This window comes from Macaca mulatta, chromosome 20 (genome assembly GCF_049350105.2).
Source record: "Macaca mulatta isolate MMU2019108-1 chromosome 20, T2T-MMU8v2.0, whole genome shotgun sequence".
NCBI classification, from domain to species: domain Eukaryota; kingdom Metazoa; phylum Chordata; class Mammalia; order Primates; family Cercopithecidae; genus Macaca; species Macaca mulatta.
The window spans coordinates 69,049,865-69,063,749 of NC_133425.1; the positions used below are offsets into that span (position 1 = coordinate 69,049,865).

The 13,885-nt window shown below is 48.8% G+C and overlaps 1 protein-coding gene and 2 non-coding genes across 23 annotated transcripts in view; 1 reads left to right on the forward strand and 2 right to left on the reverse strand.

Annotated features, from left to right (window-relative positions):
• The first annotated feature begins 224 nt into the window (after positions 1-224).
• VAC14 (VAC14 component of PIKFYVE complex) overlaps positions 225-13,885 on the forward strand; it is a 115,604-nt gene continuing 101,943 nt past the window's right edge. For 15 of the 21 annotated variants that reach the window (XR_013410893.1, XR_013410897.1, XR_013410895.1 and 12 more), the window contains exon 1: positions 225-598. Coding sequence is in view for 9 of the 21 variants with exons in the window: in XM_077983842.1 (XP_077839968.1) it covers positions 495-598 (104 nt within the window). In the remaining 12 variants the exon portion in view is untranslated. 21 annotated transcript variants of the gene reach the window in all.
• On the reverse strand, positions 12,549-12,619 carry TRNAG-GCC (transfer RNA glycine (anticodon GCC)). The gene has a single exon. It is a non-coding gene; the product is annotated as a tRNA-Gly (tRNA).
• TRNAG-GCC (transfer RNA glycine (anticodon GCC)) lies at positions 13,260-13,330 on the reverse strand. Its single transcript has one exon. It is a non-coding gene; the product is annotated as a tRNA-Gly (tRNA).

Sequence of the window (13,885 nt, forward strand, 5' to 3'; positions counted from 1 at the left end):
CCATTCGGTCTTACGAACGTCTACAGAAGCCCAGCACGTGCCATCAGTTGAGCTACATACCCATTAAAGCACGTCTGAAATCACACTCCAGCTACCTGGCGCGCAGCGGGATGGCGTGCGCGGTGTAGGTGGAGCCTTACGAGGGCGTGGCTAATCCACCTGAGGGCCGCGGTGGGGGCGTGGCTGGCGAGGGGCGGGTCCTCGCGGCGGAAAGCGGAAGTGTTATAGAGTCATGTGACCCGAGTAACATGGCCGCTGTCCCGTGAGTACCGCTGGTACCGGGCGAGAGTTGTTAGGCGGCCAGGGTCAGGTGTGCTGGAGCAGGGTCCGGGCCCGGGTTCCAGGGCGAGGCGGCGGAGCGTGGCAGGCAAGCCCGGAGCGGCGTGGTCCATGCGCCGGCGCCGGGGGCAGAGCGGAGCCGCAGACTCCCCTGGCCCCGGCGCGGCCCCGGCAGCCGCGGGCTAAGGAGTCGCGAGGCTCCCCGAGCTGCCACCATGAACCCCGAGAAGGATTTCGCGCCGCTCACGCCTAACATCGTGCGCGCCCTCAATGACAAGCTGTACGAAAAGCGGAAGGTGGCAGCGCTGGAGATCGAGAAGTAAGAGCCGCAAGGACCCCTCCCTGGCTATGCAGCCCGTGACTGCTCTGCTCCTCAGGGGGACTTCTCACGCCTTCCTAGCCAGGGTTATTTTCCCAGGTTTTAGGCCCTTACCTTAGCGTAGTGATTAAGAGCAGATTGGGAGCCATATCTAGGAGTCCCCCGTTTACTCCTGACTGGCTGTGTAATTCGGTCCCAGCTTTTTAACCTCCCGGTGCCACAAAGGGCTGCAGTGAGAGTGAAGTGAATCATGTATGGGTAGTGCTTTGCACAGTGCATGGCACAAAGTGAGTCTTCGGTGCGGTGCCACCCAAACCAGCAAATCAGAGAGTTGTCTCTGTGGTGGGAGAGAAGTCAGAAGCCGGAGAATTTGCAGGTGATGGTGACCAGCCTGGTTTCTTACCCAGCTTCTGAGAAGTGAAGGAGACTGTTAGTGACCAAGTAGAGAATCAGGTCGGAAACCTAGTGATCTCAATGCTCAGAGAGTTGTTTGTTTTATCTGTGTTATAACACCCTTCCCTGCAAATGGAAGTAGAAATAATTTGACCTTTCTTGCTTCTGCAGTCTTGTTACATGCATGTGTAACAGCGATCTTTTCTTTATTTCCCAATGTACAAAACAACGAAAGTTTAACTGGGGATGTTTTATTAAGTTTTTTGGTTTTGGTTTTGGTTTTTAACTGCAATATTATTTTACTTTTGGTGGTTTTCTGCCAGTCAAATCTTAGTGTTAAAGTCAAGTGAGTGAGTGATTTCAGAAAAGTGGAAAGAAGCAGGCTGTGAAACTGGAAGAATACCAGTCTGGGAGGCAGAAAAGGTAGATTGTAGTTCTGTTCTGTCCAGTAGAGTAGCCGTTGGCCATGTGTAGCTATTATAAATTTAAATTATTAAAGATTAAACTTTAGTTTCTCAGTCACACTACCCATATTTCAAGTGTTCAATAGCCACGTGTAGCTATTGGCTACTATATTGGGCAGCACAGATTATAGACTGTTTCCATCATTGCAGAATGCTCTGTTGGACTGCTCTAATCTGTTCTATGGTGTGACATTCATTCTTTAACCTGGGGCAAATTCCTTAACTCAGGGTTTCTCAGCCTCTGCACCATTCACATTTTGGAACAGATGATTTTTGGTTGTAGTGGGCTGTCCTGTGTCTTGCAAGATTCTTAGCAGCGTCTCTGACCTCTTTTCACTGGGTGCCAGTAGCACTTCATCTGTTGTAACAATCAAAAATGTCTTCAGACATTGCCAGATGTCCCCCGAAGGAGCAAAATTGCCCCAGTTGAGAACTGCTGCTTGTAATCCAAGTGTTGCTTTGGATTTTAGTTTCCTCCTCTACTAAAGGATTTGGACCTTGATAAGAAACCCCCCACCCCGCCTCCATTCAGCTCTCATGCTCAGTATGTCCACAGCCATCTAGCTGCTTCTCTCATGGGACACCACTTTCTTGACTGCTCTTTTTATATAGCTTTTTGTTTATACCTGACTGTCACGAATGCTAGCAAGTCTTACTGCACATTGCCATACTGAATAGAGGGATCCAGAGATGATATATAGACATGATTCCGTGTCCATGGGGTTTTGTTGGCTTTGAAGTTGCCTTGACACCTAGTTTTGTCCCTCACCCACTCTGCTTCTCGGGAATATCTGGTTTTATTACAGCTTGAGTCATCTGTTGAGGCCTTGAAGAGAGAGGTGTTCATCTTAATATTATTGTTGCTTCCAGCACAACCTGTGTATCTGTTCTCACTCTGCAGACGGTTCTGTAAGGGTTTTGTCTTTGATAGAGTTCATTTTGTATTGGACATCGCCCTTGATTTGTGGAATTTAGAGAAATTCACCAGTGCCTTAACTGGACTGTGAACTCCTTAAGAGCAGAGAGTCCTGTTTATGTATCTGTTTTATTTATCCTTAGCACCTAGCCTGGCAGCACTTGACAGTTGGTGTCCAAATAAATGAATGACCATATATTTTCGGTGGAAAAATAACATTGCAGGCTCAGGACCTTGCTGCTCAAAAGCATGACCTACAGACAGCAGCATCAGGATCCTCTGGGAGCTTGTTAGAGGTTCTCAGACCTATGGAATCAGAATCTGCATTTTAACAAGATCCCTGGGTGATCTGTGTGCACATTAAAGTTTGAGAAGCACTGGCCTCAAAGACCCGCTCATCTGTTTCCAGCCTTCTCCAGTCGTGCTTAGAATGAAGAATGGCTGGTTAGTTTGATGCCTTCCTCAGAATGTGTGTTTCACAAATTGCTTAGAGACAGATACTGATTTATCTGTGCTTCACCAGCATTTTGCGTGTCTGAGCGCTTTCTCTGTGTCAGGTACACATAGGATATTGTATGTTTTAATATATTCTTCATTTGGCCTGGTCAAAGTGACCCGCAACAAACACAGACTATTAATTAATCTCTCATTAATCAGACTGCAGATGCCCAATAAAAGAAGAGTCCGAATATTGGCAGTTATCTGTGTAGTGTAAATGAGTCAGTTCATGTGCTTCCTAAATAAAAGTGCTTAGTCCTGTTCTTAGGTAAGTGGCCCCTTTAAGATACCCTATTTCCTGAGAGGCTGCGTGGCATGGTGTTTAAGAGCAGGCTGTGGAACTGGGGTCCAGGCTCCCATTTACTCGCTAGGTGACCCTGAGCAAGCTAATTAACCTCTGTGCCTCCATTTCTTCATCTGTAAAATGAGAATAATAATAATATGCATAGAGTTGTTCGAGCTAATGTTGTAAAGTGCTCTATTAGTCTGTTCTTGCACTGCTATGAACAAATACCTGAGACTGGGTAATTTATGAAAAAAGAGATTTATTTGGCTCACGGTTCTGCAAGCTGTATAGGAAGCATCGCAGCTTCTGCTTCTGGGGCCTCAGGATGCTTCCAGTCGTGATGGAGAGCAAAGAGGGAGCAAGGCGTCTCACATGGCGGGAGCAGAAGCAGGAGCAAAAGAGATGGAGCAGGGAGGTGCTGCACACTTTTAAACAACCAGCTCTCTTGAGAACACACTCACTGTCACAAGAACAGCACCAAGAAGATGGTGCTAGGCCATTCGTCATCACGGGAGAAATCCACCCCTATGATCCAGCCACCTCCCACCAGGCCCCATCTCCAACACTGGAAACACCAGTTCAACAAGAGATTTGGTGGGGACACAGATCCAACCATATCAAGTACTTAGTGTAGTACTGGGCACATTGCAATTGTTATAAACTATATATATAGAGAGAGAGAATTGTTATATAATTGCCCTAATTATTTCTAACATATGTATATCACATAGTTGTCATCTGTCAGTACTGCTCTTACCACTTTTTGCTAGGGGGAATGATAGCCTCCCATATTTGCCCCATGCTAATCCCTGGAGGCTGTGAATATGTTATGTTACATGGCAAGGGGGAATTAAGATTGCTACTCGCTAACCTTAAAATAGAGAGATTATCCTGGATTATCGAGGTGGGCCCGATGTAACCCTAACCAGGAGAGTCAGTGTCAGAGTGATGTGATGTGAGAAAACTTACCCTGTCATCACTGGCTTTGAAGATGGAAGGGAACCACCAGCCAAGGAATGCTGGCAGCCTCTAGAAGCTGGCAAGAAAATGGATTTTCCCCTAGAGTTCCAGAAAATAACATAGCCTGCCAACATCTTGATTTTAGCTCAGTAAGACCCATAGTAATACATGCGTTGTTTGTGAATTTTTTTAATTTTTTAATTTCTTCTATAGAGGTTGGTTCTCACTATGTTGCCCAGGCTGGTCTTGAACTTCTAGGCTGAAACAAGCCTCCCACTCAGCCTCCCAAAGTGTTGGGATTACAGGCATGAGCCAGGATGCCTGACCAATTTATATTATTCTAAGCCACTAAGTTTGTGGTAATTATTACTGTAGCAAATAGAAAACGAGTACAACTCTACTGTCATTGTTCTAAATCTACCACCCTGGCCAGACTGTGAGCTTCCTGCAGGATCCATGCCTTCATATCATCTTTGTAAGCTCAGTGCTTGCCAGCACTTGGCAGGTGTTAGTAGAAGGCTGAAGCACTAACCGCTCATCAGGTTTGCCCCTGGCTTTCCCAGATCAAATAGTTAACCCGCAGCGTCTTTGTTGGCCTGAGGGCAGCCATCATGGTAAGGTTTGATTAAAGCTCCAGAGGATAGAATACGTTGTATTAGTCTGCTGGAGCTGCCATAGCAAAATACCACAGACTAGATGGTTTAAACAACAGAAATGTATTTCTTACAGTTCTGGGGGCTGGGAAATCCAATGCCTGTAAGGTAGGTTTCATCCTGAGGCTTCTTTTAGCTTCTAGGCAACTGCCTTCTCACATGTGTGATGTGTGTTCACTTGACCTCTTCTTTTGGATAGGGAGGGTGAGGTGGTAGCTCTAGTGTCTCTCTCTCTTTTTTTTTTTTTCCTTTTGGAGACAGGGTCTCACCCCGTCACCTAGGCTGGAGTGCAGTGGTGCAATCATAGCCCACCACGGCCTTGAACTGGGCTCAAGCTATTCTCCCACCTCAGCCTCCCAAGTAGCTGGGACTACAGGCACACACCCCCATACCCAGCTAGTCTTGAACTCCTGGCCTCAAGCAATCGCTGAGATTACAGGCATGAGCCACTGCCCCAGCCTGGTGTCTCCTCTTATGAGGACACTGATCCTATGGAATCAGGGGCCCCACCCTTACGACCTCTTTTAACCTTAATTACTTCCTTATAGGCCCTCTCTCCAAATCCAATCACACTGTGCATCAGAACTTCAATATATGAATCTGGGGGTTGAGGGACTGTTCAGACTATCACAGTGATCATAGTGAAGCCTGAGAGTGCACGTATATAAAGTGCTGTCTGCCCCATTTTGGATGGTTGGGAGGATATAGAAAAGCTTCCTTTTATTTGGCCATCGTATACCCCTCATCTCATTTATTTTGCATGGGTGCCCTGTGAACGTGGTGGTGTTACACCGTTTCACAGGTGAGGAAACAGGCTCGCTGAGGTTAAGTAATCTTCCCATGGTTTCATAGCTAGAACCTAGCTAGAAAACTCAGGTTCATGTGTCTCAGAAGACGTTCCCACTGCATGACTGGTTTTCCCTACCAAAAAGGGGTCATAGTTAGAATAAAAGGAATTTCATACTTGAAATTCTCCACAGTGGTTTTAGCTGCCACTTTGAGTTCTCCAGAGCTCGGGTGACAGAGCCAGTCCTGCCTATGGTGTTCCAGTGAGGAGTTAAAACCACTAATAAGAGGGGATTGTATCATGATGACAGGCCTCTCAGGCACTAAAAATGCAGAGAGATGGATGCTTGCCTCAACTGAAGGACCCCCGGATCCAGAATCTTGAGACCACCAGTGTGGTGTTAAGTGACCACACTAACTGGCTAAATGTTGGGAGACAGTTGTGCAAAGTCCTGGAGAACTTTTGCCCCTACCTTCTTATTCCCACAGGACCACACAATTTCCTATAAGATAAGGCAGTCAGGTTAGGATTTTTATCATGGCTGTTGCAGGTTTTGTGGTTTTCAGTTTTAATATAGTCATTGATCAGTCATAATGAAAAGGGTGGGAAGATGCTAGGCTGTCTTCCCAGAAGAGTCTTAACGTTGGGGAGAAATGCTAGCAGGCACTCAGATCAATGTGGTGGGTGCTCGCTTTGCAAGGCGTCGTGGAGGCAGGGCCGCCACTGTCTCACTGCTGGCTGGGAGAGACAGCGCCACTCATGGTCACGTCTCTAGTGGTCCTGAGCTTTGAGTTCCGTCTGTGGTCCTACCTCCCTGAATGCACCTGATCTTGTCTTTGAACTTGGAGTTCAAAAGCCAGCATACATACATGCCCTGCTAGGTGGCCCAGGCCATGCCCCCTGAGAGCCCAAAGCCCCAGGGAGGGCTGCTTGGAGCAGAGCCCCTGAATCGTGCCTCCCTGCCTGCTGGCTGTGGGGGAGGCGAGGCCCTGGAGCTCTGTGAACAGGTGAAAGTTGAACAGGTGAAGGTTGACCTGGTTCTTTGGAGCCTACCACCTCTGTGGGGAAGGTGCCAGCGTCCTGTGTCGCTTCAGGGGGATGCATTCTGAGAAGTGTGGTGTTGGGCAGTTTCATCATTGTGTGAAAACATAGAGTTACTCACACAAACCTAGATGGTGCAGCCTGCCACACACTAGGCCGTATGGTCGAGCCTATTGTCCCTAGTCTACAAACCTGCACAGCATGTGACTGTTGAGTACTTAGGCAATTGTAACACAGTGGTATGTGTGTACCCCAGTATATCTGGACATAGAAATAGTATAGTAAAAATACAATATTATCATCTTACGGGACCACTGTGGAATATGCAGTCTGTTGTTGACCAAAATGTCCTTATATGACACATAACTGTTTTTATTACCCAGTGACTCAAGGTAATTTTTGGAGTGCAGGTCAGAATTCCACCTAGCTTGGCTGTTTATCAGCAGTAGGACCCTGTTTAAATTGTTTAATCCCGGGGTCACAGGCTGGTCCCTAGGAGCTGTGACCTACACACAGACCTGTTTGGTTTGGCCTGAATCACAAAGTATTTTAAATTGAGAAATTTCACAGTGAAATTCAGGTTTCTGGATTATCTTATAGACTTGGGAGATGCGGCCTGCATTCCTGCAAAGCAAATTGGCAGGAGCTTTGCCACCTGTTGGCAGATTAACCAGAGCCTGTTTTACCTCCTGGGCTTTCCCCTGTATCTCCTGCCTGGCCCCTGTGAGCATCTGAGTTTGTGATCTCTGGTTTAACCTCTCTGTGCCTCAGTTTTCTTATCTAAAAAAAAATAGCCCCTTGAAAACATTATGCTAAGTGAAAGAAGCCAACCGTAAAAGGCCACATATTGTATGATTCTATTTATATAAAATGGCCAGAATAGGCAAATCTGTAGAAACAGAAAGTAGACTCGGGGTTGCCTAGGGCTTGGGGGAAGAGATTCGGGGGAATGGGGAGTGACTGCCAGTGGGTGCAGGGTTTCTTTTGGGGATGGTAAAAAAAATGTTCTACAATTGATGGTGGTGATGGTTGCACAACTTTGTGAATATACAAAAGACTGCTGACACCTGCACTCTAAAATAGTGAATTTATGGTACGTGAATTGTGTCCCAATTTTTAAATTAGTGCTGTTTTGTTACAGTCTGAGGGAAGCAGTTATTCAGTGGTCACAACTACTGTCACCCGAGATCGCAACAAGCCTCCTGCTGTCACCAACTCTTGCTTCTCCTTTGTAGTTTTTTCCACTGGTTGGATCCACTGTATGCTCAGTACGTGCTCATTCCTACATCGTATCTGCTCATTTCTTACCAGTTCATTCCTAGGCCTTTTCAGAGAAGGTCGTGAGCCCTTCCTCAGGGACACATGTTGCGCTTTCCCATTCAGTTTTGGAGACTGGTTAACAAGTGGAAACCAAATTACTTAAACACTCGGCAAAGCAACTGGCCGAAATGTTTACCCAGATCCTCTTCAGGACGCTGCTGCCTGGATATGCCATCTGGGTGTGGTGTGTTGCAGCGAGAGCTGGGATGGATGGTTAGACTTGCCGGGGGAAAAAGGCAGCAGCCCCAAGTCCATGCAGAAAGTTTCACATCACAGGAATAAATGTCACCTATGGGTTTATCTTTACATCCATCTTGGAGCCAGGAGCATAGTGGGTGCCCAGCCGACGTTTATGGAATGAACACAACCTCGTGTGGTGTGTATAAGATCACAGCTTGTCTCTGATTCTGACTTTGCACTAATACTGTTACTTGAGCATGTGCAGTACAGAGCACAGAATATGATTATCTAATTCTCTAAAAGCCCTCTGAAGTCATTGTCGTGATCAACCCACCTGCAGCTGAGGATATTCCCTCTGAACACATGGGAACCTGAGTTCAGTGGCTAAAACCCCTGCCACCTAGGACAGAGGTTGGGACATGGGGCCATCACCAAATGGCATGGGATTGCAGTTAAACGAAATCACAAATGCAACGTGCCTGGCACACAGTGGGCACCCAACTGGTAGTAGCTGTGCTGTTTGGGGAGGGGCTAGTGTAACATAATGGATGACATTTTAGATCTTGGGGTTAGAAAAGCCTAGATTGGATTTTAAAATCCATCATCTACAACTTGCATGACTTTGTGTATGTTTCTTTCTTCTCTGAGCCTCAGTTTCTACAGACTGTAAAATGGGTATAATGGTACTTTTAAGGTTTCAATTAGACCCTGTGTGTAAAGCATGCAGCACATTGCCTGGCAAGTAGTAAGTGCTCAGCTGATGGTTACTCTCTTCCTAGGTTCACAGAAGACCAGCGCTAGAGCCTCATTTCAAAACATCTCAAGTAGGCGCCTCATCTGTACTCCCTGTGTGTGGGAGGAATGCCTTGACGATGACCGAGCACTGTGGGGAAGTGTGTAGAGAAAGCTACGTTTCTCTTGGGGGCCTTAGTTCTGCACAAGGGAATTGCCATCTGTAATTCGGTACAATTGGTTTGCAGCTGAAGTGGCTTAGGGAGATGGGAGGCAGGGACTGTGACATAGTTGAAAGGATATGGACTTGGTAGAAGTCAAGGGTTCAGACCTTCCGTGACCCTAGGAAAGGGGCTTGATTTCTCTATGACTGTTTCAGATCCGGAAGATGGGAGTGAAATAATAATAGCTACAGAAGGAGGTGTCCTAAGGAATAATTGGCCCCTGGAATACTCAGCAGAGTATGAGTGCTTAGGAAGTGGTCAACTCAATCGTCCTCGTGTGACCTGTGACAGTCTCCTGTGACCGTCACCGTTCTGTGGTACAGAGTTAAGCTAAGGGGTCCTGTGGCTGTGTTGGGTGGCCCCAGGCTCTCCCGTGGCTCGTGAAAGTCCAGATGTGTCTTGCACTGTCCGTGGCTGCGTCTCCTATCGGGGAGTGGGTAGTCGGTGTGGCAGTCTTTGAGACATGGAGGGTGGCGTCAAGAGCTTGACGCTAGCCCCGCTTGGGGCTTGTATCTTCTGGGGCATGGTTGTTCCTGCCATCCTGCAGTGCCACTGGCCAGCTGAGAACCCAGGCTCTGAGCAGTGTCTAGAGGATACCTCTGCAGCCAGGGTTCTTCAGAACTTTTTGGAGGAAACCAGGCAGAAGTGGATTCTGTCCTCTGGTGTGTAAGACAGCAATGTCCATGACCTTCACATTAGTGAAGGTCTCCGGGGATTTGTGATCGTGAGAGTTTCTGGGCCAGATACTAACTTCAAAGCTAGTTCAGCCTCAGATCCCCACCTCTGGCGCACAACCTGTAGATGAAAGGAGGGATAGTGTGGTCTTTTGAAGTGACACTAAACCTGGAACTGGGAATGCCCAGGTTTTCAACTTCACTTACTCTGCTTCCCCTTGTAGTTGCTTTTTTTGTCTCTGCACTTGCCTTGTGAAGTAGAGACCACACCACAGGCAGGCTGACTAGGGCAGTTCTGGAGCACCTAGTGAGGGGTTAGAGCACGCCTTCAGCTGCCCTTCAGGCATCATCCAAGCCTGTGCACCTTTCCCCGACCACTAGCCACAGCCCTCGTGACCTGAGCCCTTCTTGGTGTGCATTTTCAGGTCCTAGTAATAGTGCCTTTTGGTCCTGCTAACCTGGACTATAAGAGAAGAGGGCGAGGACCGTCCAAATGCGATATTGATTAACCCGCAGGTTAGGTTTGGGTTTGCAAAGCACTGCCATGTCACCAATATGGCAGTGTGGGGTTTTGCCCCAGGTTTTCCCTGCAGCTCAAGCTGCCTGTCACCCCTGCCAGTCTTGACAAGTGTTTACCCACCTACTGCACGCAAAGTTCTGGACTCGGAGAGAGGCCTAGTGCTAGAGATGCAGATGCATAGTGCCAGTCCTCAAGTACTTTTTCAAGAAGTTGTGGAGGGGCAGGCATGGTGGCTCACGCCTATAATCCCAGCACTTCCGGAGGCCAAGGTGGATGGGTCACTAGAGGCCAGGAGCTCGAGACTAGCCTGGCCAACATGGTGAAACCCCATCTGTACTAAAAATAGAAAAAATTAGCCAGGCATGATGGCAGGCGCCTGTGATTCCAGCTACTCAGGAGGCTGAGGCAGGAGGATTGCTTGAACCCAAGAGGCAGAGGCTGCAGTGAGCTGATATCACGCCACTGCACTCCAGCCTGGGCCACAGAGCGAGACTCTGTCTCAAAGGAGAAAAAAAGAGGTTGTGGAGGTAGGAATCATGCATGAGAAGGAATTAGAAGGAATTTACCTGCTGACATTCCACAGCACGTTTGCTGGGCACAGAATGAGGGGTCCTGAGTCCTTCTGCACTCACTTCGTGGGATCATCAGGAAAGGCGGGGGGTTGGATTTGAGCCAAACTTTGAGGGCTGGGTAGAATGTAGAAGGGACCAGGAGCTTTTCTAGAGAGTGGGTAGATGGGAGGTGCAGCAGTGGGCCAGGCAGGGCGCAGTAAGAAGGCAGGCCTGGCGGGAGCAGAAGCCTGTGCTGGGAGCCCGGCAGGAAGGCTGCAGAGGTCCGCCTGTCCCTGTTTTGCTTGCCCCAAGTGTCAGATAAGGAGGGTGGGCTTGATTCGTGGAACAGATTATTCCTGCCAGTGGCCCAGGGTTGACCCCAGACCCGGTGCTCTCCAGGCTGATATACTGGTGAGGACAGGTTCCATGGGTTTCCCTCCAGCCATTGTCTGCCTGACGCCTGTTTTCCTGGAGATGAAGAATATTCTACCCTTAAGTGCAGGGGTGGAGACAGTAGAAACTTGGAGTTCCTGGGGCCACAGGGCCTGAATGGGCTGTCATTTTTGTAGTGGCCTGGGGTGCTCTGAGTTGAGTCCTAGTGGGACTCTGGTGGGGGAGGCCTTCCGGCTGGTGCCAAGCAGGGACACATTTGCTCTTTGTGAAGATGAGGGGTGGGGAGGGAATGCTGAGCACAGAAATCCACCTTTCCCGTCTCCTCCCTCAGGAGGCCCTGTTACTCTTGCAGGCTGTCACTCTGACATCAGAGCCACTTTCCTCGTAGGCTTCAAAGCTTCCTACACGCCATTCAAACCCATACCACCCGCTGGTGCAGACTGCCCTTCCTCAAGTTCACACCACTCGCGAGCTCATGGCCTTCTGTAGCTCCTCACATCCACCGGGGCTAAATGCCAGTCCCTTTGCCAAGTGTCCAGGGTCCCTCGCTGCATGACTGGGAGCAACTTTTCCAACCCTGTCACCTGTGGCTTTTGTTTCTGCCAAATCAAATGTCTGCTCCTCTTTCTTCTGAGCCTTTGTTCAGCCTCGTCCTCACCAGCTCCAGAATGAACACCTACTCATCCTTCAAAACCCATCTACGATGCTGACCCTTATAGAGCCCTAGTACATCCCTGCCTGGCAGACACCGATCGCTCTTTCCAGCCTGCCCCGGCTCATCTCATACTCTTCTGACCAAGTGTTTTTTCTGTTAGCACAGTATTCCTTAAGCCCTCTTCCCACCCTGGCAGAGAGCTCCTTGGGGGCAGGGAATAGCTCTCATCCACTGGCTGCCACACAGGAGTCCCCTCTCCAGTTGCTCGGGGAATGTTTGTGACCTGAAACAGGGAGACAGGAGAGGAGGTGGCTTCAGGGTGGCCTGCGCTGCCGTGCAGGTTGGCTTTCCTTTGGACCCTTTGCTGAAGCCTCGAGGATGTCCCCACTCCCACTCCTAGTGGCGCTGTAACTTGTACCAAGCGGAAACATGTCCTGGCTTCCTGGGCAGGCTGTCTGGGCAGGCGTGGGGAGGCACAGCGGCTCTAGCGGGCCTTGGTGCGTCCCACATCCTGGACTCTTCAAGAACAAGGAGACCAGGTTCTAGATCTTTGCACAATTTAGGAAAATAAGTGTTTTCATCAAAGGCATTTGAAATCCAACTAGAAACAAGTCATTCTCAGTTCTCAGAGTGGATTTATAAATTCTTTAGGCAGTGTGAAAGCCCAAATTCAGTCTCTTAGGATTAATAAAAGCTCTGCTGTTGCATTGGCCGGGAAACGAACCTGGGCCTCCCGCGTGGCAGGCGAGAATTCTACCACTGAACCACCAATACCCAGATGTTAGCAGCTGTGTGTGCACCTCCCTTTAACCCCATTCCTGTGCCTCCTTGCGTGTAAGTTGATTCATAGAATATGAAGCCAGTCTCTGATGCTGCCACATCAGCACAGTTGCAGGAATGGAGCGCTCAGGCTGCAGAAAAGGAGGGAGAAGGCAGGAAGCAGGAGGGTGTACGTGTGCGTGTCCAGTTGATTTGCCTTCAGACCTTGCAACAGAAACCAAAGCTTGAGTCTTTCTTGGTAGTAAAAGTATATTAAAACTTTGGGGGACTTTTTCCCCTCTGATGTTTGAGTCCTCCCACCACATTCTGCCTTTAGTCTTGTGTTAAACTGTGTTACTGTTCTCAGGTTTCATGCCAGCTTCCTGTGGAAGACTGGCCAAGGCTGAGGACAGCACAACAGGAGTCCCCTTAAGGTGCAGGCATCAAGTTCATGGCTCCACAGCCATAGAGAGTACTTCTCTGGAGAACCCAGCAGCTCGCATGTGCACATGTAGCAGGGAAGTGTGGTTCCAGATTTGTGGGCACCCTTGGCTGCTGCAGGTCTCGTGTAGTTGGAGAGACTGACTGGCTCCTCTAGCAGGATGTCTCTGTGAGGAAAACTGGCCAGGAAAAGGCAGAAAAAGCAACACTGCATTGCATTGGCCGGGAATCGAACCCGGGCCTCCCGCGTGGCAGGCGAGAGTTCTACCACTGAACCACCAATGCTCCAGCTGTTTGTTAGAGCATCTGCAGGGCATTTGGCAAGGGGCTGTCTCTGTCAATACTTAGGCACTCTGACAGATGATTGGGTCTCACCTGGCTGGTTTGTCCAGTTTGGGAGACCAGACAAGTTGATGTAGAACCATCCTTGCCCCGCCTTAGTACACTGCTTTGAGAGTTGGGGCCTATGAACTGGAGTTCACCTTCTGTCCAGAGGCCGTGGGTCCATCCACAGTCCCATCCCCATAAAGATCAAAGCAAGGGGCAACTCACAGGCCACTTGTACAGCTCCTTTCTGAAGCACCCATCTCCTCTCCAACGTCCACCAGCCCAGAGCGAGACCTATTTTGTCACCTCTTGCGTGAACAGTGCCTGGTGCATGATGGGTGCTCCATGTGATTGGCTGTATTAAATCTTTACCAAACCACTGCCCGGTCCCTCTTTGAACAGCCTTTTTGCAGGAGTGCTCACTGTCTCACAGGACAGCACATTTGGTTTTAATTACTAGAAAGTCCTATCTCTGATTAGTAGAAAGTGCCTGAGCTGGAACCACACAGACTA